The following is an 8,027-nucleotide window of genomic DNA, read 5'->3' on the forward strand; positions in this document are numbered from 1 at the left end:
CAGTATATATCACCATCAGTTTTGACGCAGAAATTATGGGCAGTTTGAAAGCAGCAAAACCACGCGTCTTTTCCTTCACCATGCCACATACTTTCAGCAGCGGCAGAAAAAAATTCTTTTCAGCACGGTAGGATGAACCTTTCAGGTAAACATAGAAGCGTTTTATTTTTTGACTTCCATTTTCATAGGCCTGTGAAACACAAAGCCCATGTAAGTTGTTTAGCATATCCCTACCAAAAATATTGAAAGGGTTAAGGCCCATAGAACACGAGGTTTGCAATATTGAACGAATCGTAGTCGTCATCCTCGGAAGCAGAGGAGCAAAACAGCGGGCTTGAAGGCGCGGTATCAATGCAACCTTTTCTCTTTGCTGCAAACTCAGAGCAGGTGACTCTCACTCCTTTCACAAATCTCCGTCGCCTGCGTCTTGCTCAGGTCCCTCTTCTATTCAACAAAGCTTCTACTTTTCCCTCATTCTTTTAATCGATTACAGAAATCAGTCAAAATTTCAAGAAACATTCTTTAATGCTATATTGCTGATTCAAAATTGTTAAGATGATTTCTTGTATGGTCAATTTGATGTTTGCCCTATTTTTCTTTCTTCTGATTGTGCATTTTTTTTCTTTTTTGTTTATAAAGCTATAACTTAATTGTACCATTTTATGATTCCTTTTGTTTGTGTAGAGTTGTGAAGATGTTCACATCAAGGAAAAAAATCCACAAAGACAAGGATGCTGAGCCAACTGAGTTTGAAGAGTCAGTTGGGCAGGTTTGATTTTGAGATTGCCATTGAAATATGAAATATTGCTAATTGGTATTAATTACAGCCACTGAGTGCATTCAACCTTTGTTATTGCAGGCATTGTTTGATCTTGAAAACACCAACCAAGATCTTAAGAGTGACCTCAAGGATTTATATATTAATTCCGCAGTGTAAGGATCTCTCTTACATGCTTCTCTGAGCATGAAGGTTTATTTGATTTAAGTATGTCTTATGGATAGCATTTTCCTTAATCTGCAGTCAAGTTGATGTTTCTGGGAACCGCAAGGCTGTTGTTATCCATGTCCCTTACAGATTGAGGAAAGGCTTCAGGAAGATTCATGTTAAGCTTGTTAGGGAGCTTGAGAAGAAGTTTAGCGGCAAGGTTAGCAAACCCTTGACTTTTTTCCTGTGTAGAGTGTAGACAAAAGTCGTATAACCTAGTTTTACATTTATTATTTATACGGTAACCTCTGACAGAAGTCAATGGATATTATCAAGTATCAACTGCAGGGAAGAAAAATAAACAGTCACATGGCTTCTATTATTAATTTACTTTACTTTATTATTAAGATATGCAATCATGTAACCAATAATAATACATTAAAATAAGCCAAAAAATGTTCAATGTTCATTACTTTGATGATTTGAATAAGTTTGGTATGATTAAAAAGTCATGAGACTCTATAAGTAGGTACTGCATCAACATACATGTTGGAGTTGCAGAGAAAGGTGCAGATTATGAACAGTTTTGAAAAATACAGACCCATTACTTCTCATAATAACTAATAGTTGGTAATTGGTATACTTTTCAAAACAAACAAAAATGCATGTTATTAGTAGCAACAAGAAAGAAATCGAAGATGCAGAAGAGAAAAAGAACAATCACTACTCTGTCCCACATTTTAAGAGACATGACAAAGAAACTACGTCCTAGTTGATAAAAATGAGCAATTAAACTTTCTATTAATCTATGAAAGTTGCAAGTTTTTATAATGAGAGGGGAAATTAAAGGGGAGTTACCAACAACAAAGGAGCAAGCTTTCCAACCACCACGTTTGGATCTAAGAGCAGGTTTTCCTTTAATATTCACTGTTGCATCTTGTGTGTACTCCTCACTCCCAACACTTCCTTCTTCCATAGTCATAATTGTTTGATTGAGAGTGGAGATATGAGAATGAGAGAACTACTCTGTGTTACTCTGCTCTCAAGTTTGATGAAACTAGGAACCATCTTTAGACCTCACTTTCAGGATACACTTCTTATGGCCCCCATCTTTTTATTACCCTTTTCTCATTTAATTTTGCATCTCTTTTCCCCCTTTTTCTATTTTTGCTTATTATCATCATCATCTTCTCACTAGATGGTATAATTTATATCTTGTTTATGCCTAAACCATTCTGATGTAACTATTGCCTCGGTGGCATCATCTATAACTTGAGAAGTTTGTAATTAGCGGGCTAGACTGCATACATTACACCCTTTGTGGTGTGGCCCTTCTCAGACCCTGCGTTTACACTGGATGCTTACCCACCGGGCTGTCCTTTGTTAATCTCAGCACCAATCTACTACCTTACTACTTTATCTAGATTTACTAATATACCATGCGTTTTGGTGCAACTTACTGCTCATTGAATGGTAATCCTGGGTCGTTTAATACTTGATTGGATAAACGCTATGAGGAGGATTGCATGTCTTATCAACTTCATATGTTATGGTTGGGAATTAATTTTGTTTGGTGTCAACATGATATGGCTAAGTACTCCCTCTTCCTGAGAGAGTGTCAATTCCTTCATTAGCTCCTTAAAAGTAGACAAATAGTTGCCCATTTAATACACTTTTTACCTGGTTAATCTTATCGATGTCTTCTCTGATCTAACTTCTTAAAGTAGCTATATCTTGTTAATGGACTCCTCATAATCCTGTAGGATGTAGTCTTGCTTGCCACCCGGAGGATAGTGAGACCTCCAAAGAAGGGTTCTGCCGTTCAACGCCCCCGAACCCGCACCTTGACTGCTGTTCACGAGGCAATGATGGAGGACATTGTATTGCCTGCTGAGATTGTTGGAAAGCGTGTGAGGTAGACTGGATGGATCCAAAGTTATGAAGGTAAAGCCTTTGCTTTCAACAAAACTTTTTATTCATCTCTTGAATCATTCTTATATTTTAAATTCTAATAAAATGTTTCATTGGTGCTTTTTATGGGGATAGGTTTTCTTGGATCCAAAGGAGCGAAACAACACGGAGTACAAGTTGGAGACCTTTTCTGCTGTGTACAGGAAGCTGTCTGGCAAAGATGTTGTGTTCGAGTATCCCATAGCAGAGAATTAGATTCAGTGTTAGCTTGGAATTTGTTTTGAGAATTGCATATGATTAATGCTTGTTAAAATTTTGCGTAACTTATTTTTTGCTTGAGCATGTTTTCTTCTCGTATTACTGGTTTTTGACAATGTAGTATCTAATTTTTATGCTCCGATAAAAAGTTTAATTTAGTCGCAGGTGTATAATTTTTAGAAAAGCTTCTTGTTGAGAAGCAACTCCATTTGATGTCACTAATCAGATCATCATATAAGCAGAAAAAGAACAGTAATAAAATCTTGGTGAATAAAAGAATGTGAAAACCGTTCCACTTTATGTTATGAATGAAAGATGTTCCCTTGTGTTCGTTTTAGAGAGGAATTACTTTGATGACAAAATAAGGTAGTTCCATATTCACATGCACTCCTAATGCCTTTTGCTGTTTTGCCGGAACTAGTTTTGACAAGATACCCAACAAACATATAGCATTTTTCTTTATGAGTAGATAGATGGGTAAAAAATGGACATGGGTACTTTGAAATGACCCGAGAATCTTGATATCATGATATGTATACAGCAGTTGAGTTGTCATTCGAATATTGAAGAATTAGAATCTGGCTCATTGCGACAAGATCACGGTAGCCACATACATAGCTCCACAAAGAAATACGATTGATATGAAACCCCTGCAATGACATGATGAGTAAAAATTCATTGTTTTCTCCTTCAAAATCTGATCAAACGTAACAAGATATACTCACCAAACGATACCCCATCCAACGCCATTACAGCAACAAGGGCACACTTCCGCAAATTTTTCTGCATCACTTGTATTTACTCTTCGCGATATGAGGTCATCATAAATATCTGCATTATCCTTTCATTAGTTTTTCATCATACAATCAAGAATGTGATGTAATTCACCAATTCGATATCTCCAAATACGTACCATAAATGGAAAACAAGCTGTTCATTACACCTGCATTTTGATTATATACAAGACAAATGAAAACTGAAAACTGCATCAAGGGTTCCGTTAAATAAAATAACCCGTGCTTCAAAGAAAATGTGACCTATGAACAAGATAATGAATTGTAGTATTTTAACTGGGGTTGTCTCTTGCAGATACCAATGTTCCTCCGATGAATATTATAAATCCTGAGAGCAAGCAACACAAGGAAATAATGCTAAGAATATATATATATGATCATGATGATGCACTATATGGAAAGTACATGCCTACCAACACATAATCCTCCAAGACTCCACTGCATGAACATCAACAATAAAGGTTACATTCATCAATCTATTAAAATGAGAGATGAGAGCTGAATAAGATGAGATCCTATACATACATTTCTTGCAATGAAGAGGACAAGAAAAAGAGCAGCAATGAAAAAAGCAGCAGCAACTCTGGTAGAAACAAGGTTGGTGGATGCAAGGATGAAGAGCATGCCCCAAAATGATGAACCAAGATATCCAGCTGGCAAGATGCATAAGTACAAGCCTCCGCGGGTCTTGGTGGCTCCGCCTTCGTCGGAATGAACCTCCATTCCTTCCACACTGCCACATGTTAGAACACAAGCCAAGGCATGGCTTAACTCATGCAGAAATACCGTTATAAGCTTAAACGGTTTCAGCAAGAAGGTTCTCCATAGCACCAAAATCACGATGCTGTAAACAGAGACAGTGATCATGAACGCCACCTGCTCCTTATTGCAGCACTTTTTGAGCTGCCACGTGGATGCTTGGGATAACTCGTCCCAATTGAGTATCCGCGACATCTCTTTCTTGATATCAATTCAACAATGTGAATGTCTTCTTCTTCTTCTTCATTATATTAAAGCTGTTTGTGTGTTGAAGAGAGCCTTGCACTACAACATACTAACCGTATTTCCTTGATGCACAATCTATGTTATCTTGTAATGCTGTTGGAAGTTGCTATTCTATCTATAATTAGTAGTAATTTAAGGATGAGAAACGAATATTCTAACATTTATGGAGTTGAAAAACTTACTTTGAAAAACTAATATTCTAAAAATATTTAGCATTAATTTTCAAAAATTCATATTTTTGAAAAACAATTCTTTTTTTTAATTTTAAAATAAAGAGTCAATAGATTATTTTAATTTATGCAGATAATAATCAGCGATAGTAAAGGCTATAATACAGAGTAGATTGTGAAGGAAATAATCATCGGTAACATTGTCCTTAATGAATTGTACATATTTCTTGTCTTTTCTTCTGAAGTGAAAGCAGAGTCTTGTTTCCACTTTACAAATGGAACTTTTGGTTTTGGGTTTGGTGAAAATGAGATTGAGTCTGCGTTAGGACAAGATGACAGCACCCAGGTACACAGCTCCGCATAGAAACACAAATGATATCAAACCCCTGAAATGAAATGCAACCCATCAAGTAGATTATGAATTAATCCAATCATTAGAAGAAGCTAAGCTAAGCTAAGCAAATCAAATAAATACACTCACCAAATAACACCCCATCCAACACCAGAACAAGGGCAAGGGCACTCCTGTGCGAATTTCTCTGCATCACTCGAATGCACTCGACGCGATATCAAGTCATCATAGATATCTGCAATTTATTTTCATATAAGGAAGAATAATGTATCACCAGATTATCAATAAATTGGATCATGTAGTCCTCAAACACATACCATAAACAGAAAACAAGCTGTTCATCACACCTGCATTTTTATTTTACAAGTTGTTAGTAATATAAAATGTGAATGAAAATTGTCACATTCCTAACTGACTGAAGCTAATTATGAATCTCCGTATTTGGTATTTACCTATGAACAAGATAACATATCGTAGTATTCGAACTTTGGTTGTCTCTTGCAGAATCCATATTATTCCAAGGAAAATGATAAATCCTGATCGAGGCCTCAACAAAGAATATATATTTAAGTATACAAGAATGATTTTTTTTCATCATATATAATTATAGAAGCAGTAAGCACATATGATATACCAATGCAAAGTCCTCGGAGAGTCCACTGCATGAAACATGAAGAACAAGGGAAGGTTCAGTTTAATTTGTCATAGCATATCAAGAATAATAATAATAAAATGAATTGCAATGACATACATTTTTGGCTACAAAGAGGACAATAAATAGAGCAGCAATAAAACAAGCAGCAGCTATTCTAGCGGTAAGAAGCTTTGTTGACGCAAGTATCAAGATCATCCCCCAAAATGATGAACCAAGATCTGGATGGATTCCATTCTCACCAAATCAAAATGCAATAATTAACAAGAAAAAGAAAAGAGAGTGAGTAAGAGAAAGATACATCCAGCTGGCAAGATGAAGCAGTAAATGCCTCCACGGGTTTGGGTTGTTCCACCTTCATCAGCATGAACCTGGATTCCTTCTACCTGGCACACAATGAGGAATGCAATGAGCTTATTGAATGATTGGAATCTTGATTACTAATAATAAGGAGTGTGACAGACATACATGGCCGCATGTAAGTTTACAAGCAACGGCGTGGCTTGCCTCATGAAGAAAGACGGTAACAAGCTTGAAGGGTGTGAGTAGCAAGGTTCTCCAGAGCGCAAGTATAAGCACAGTGCAGACAGCAACAGTGACAAGAAACACCACTTGCTCGTGGTTGCAGCAATTCTTGAGCTCCCAGTTCGGTTTCATCTTCTAAATCTATCTCATTACACTCACTCGATTCAGCACAAGACGACACAGTCAACCCGCTCCGCTCCTTTCTATTTCCATTTTTTAAAGGGGAGACACCTGTTCTATCACTTCTATGTTCATTATTTATTTGAAAAAGCATTTATTGTTATATTATTTTTTTTTAAAGACAGGAATTTTTATTGATTTCTAAAAAAATTCCAACTTGGACAACAATAATAAGAAATGATAAATACCAAAGGAATACATCAAAGAAAGAAATTGATTGTAACTTAGCCAGATTTTCCACATGGCTGCTGTAATTGTGGATTTCTTTCGGGGGTTCAAACTTTCAATACCAAGGCATAACAGTGCTAGAGGTCTGATTCTACTAGGGGCGGCAACACTACTCAATAGGGGCGGATATCTGCTAGAGCGGGTTAGGATTCAACCATTTACTACCCACAGGTAAGAGCGGGGTGGGTTTTATGCGAATTATTGTAAGGTGGGTGGGGTCAAGTAGAGCAAAAATCCGCCCTACCCACCCGTTGCCACCCCTAGATTCTACAGTAGGTGCGTTCATTGCTCCTAGTCTTGTCAAATCGTTGATACCTATGAAAAATTAATTAAGCAGTCCATGACTAATTCTAGAGCATTCTTACATTTAGAACATATGGTTGAGAAATTGAGGATTCTAGTTCAGTGCGCTGATTCACCGAAATGTCTCCATAGATAGCTCTCCAAACGAAGAGCTTAACTTTTGTTAGGGCTTTGATGGACCAAATTAACTTCCAAATCATCTTCTAGGTGAAAACTACTACAACAACAAACAACAACAAAGCCTTGTCCCATTAAGTGGGGTCGACTACATGAATCAAACGACGCCATTGTGCTCTGTCATGTATCGTGTCTACAGAGAGACCATTTACATGTAGATCTTATTTGACCACCTCATGGATGGTCTTCTTAGGTCTTCCTCTACCTTTCTCCCTTTGTCCATCTTCCATCTCATCCACCCTCCTGACTGGATGTTCTATCGGTCTTCTTCTCACATGTCCAAACCACCTGAGACGCGATTCAACCATCTTTTCCACAATGGGTGCTACTCCAACTCTCTCCCTTATATCTTCATTCCTTATTTTATCCAATCGCGTATGACCACTCATCCATCTTAACATCTTCATCTCTGCCACATTCAGCTTATGTTCGTGCTCCCCTTTAGCCGCCCAACACTCCGTACCATACAGCATAGGTCTTATAGCGGTGCGATAGAATTTACCTTTAAGTTTTAGAGGCACTTTTTTGTCGCATATAAAACCAGATG

The 8,027-nt window shown here is 37.2% G+C and overlaps 2 protein-coding genes and 1 pseudogene across 4 annotated transcripts; 1 reads left to right on the forward strand and 2 right to left on the reverse strand.

The window, feature by feature from the left end:
- Positions 1-228: 228 nt before the first annotated feature.
- On the forward strand, positions 229-3,252 carry LOC107478759 (40S ribosomal protein S7-like). Its single transcript, XM_052259381.1, is given in 7 exon segments — positions 229-435; positions 685-769; positions 860-933; positions 1,022-1,145; positions 2,689-2,840; positions 2,842-2,869; positions 2,972-3,252. Coding segments are annotated over 6 exon segments (573 nt in total). The 5' UTR covers positions 229-435; positions 685-694; the 3' UTR covers positions 3,092-3,252.
- A 35-nt stretch (positions 3,253-3,287) lies between these two features.
- On the reverse strand, positions 3,288-5,176 carry LOC107478774 (uncharacterized; annotated as a pseudogene).
- Positions 5,177-5,236: 60 nt separating this feature from the next.
- Positions 5,237-6,828, reverse strand: LOC107478787 (uncharacterized). Of its 3 annotated transcripts, none has more exons than XM_052259379.1 (8): positions 6,536-6,827; positions 6,369-6,453; positions 6,167-6,288; positions 6,050-6,074; positions 5,868-5,951; positions 5,733-5,762; positions 5,545-5,650; positions 5,237-5,462 (listed from the first exon to the last, which is right to left on the reverse strand). In XM_052259379.1, the coding sequence occupies exons 1-8, from the start codon at positions 6,722-6,724 to the stop codon at positions 5,333-5,335; spliced, it is 771 nt and encodes a 256-aa protein (XP_052115339.1). In that variant the 5' UTR covers positions 6,725-6,827; the 3' UTR covers positions 5,237-5,332. The 3 variants fall into 3 exon arrangements, with proteins under 3 accessions (XP_052115339.1, XP_015954401.1, XP_052115340.1); XM_016098915.3 differs by having other exon boundaries at positions 5,237-5,449; positions 6,536-6,826; XM_052259380.1 differs by lacking the exon at positions 6,167-6,288 and having other exon boundaries at positions 5,868-5,962; positions 6,536-6,828.
- Between the last annotated feature and the right edge of the window lie 1,199 nt (positions 6,829-8,027).

Source organism: Arachis duranensis, chromosome 3 (genome assembly GCF_000817695.3).
Source record: "Arachis duranensis cultivar V14167 chromosome 3, aradu.V14167.gnm2.J7QH, whole genome shotgun sequence".
NCBI lineage: Eukaryota > Viridiplantae > Streptophyta > Magnoliopsida > Fabales > Fabaceae > Arachis > Arachis duranensis.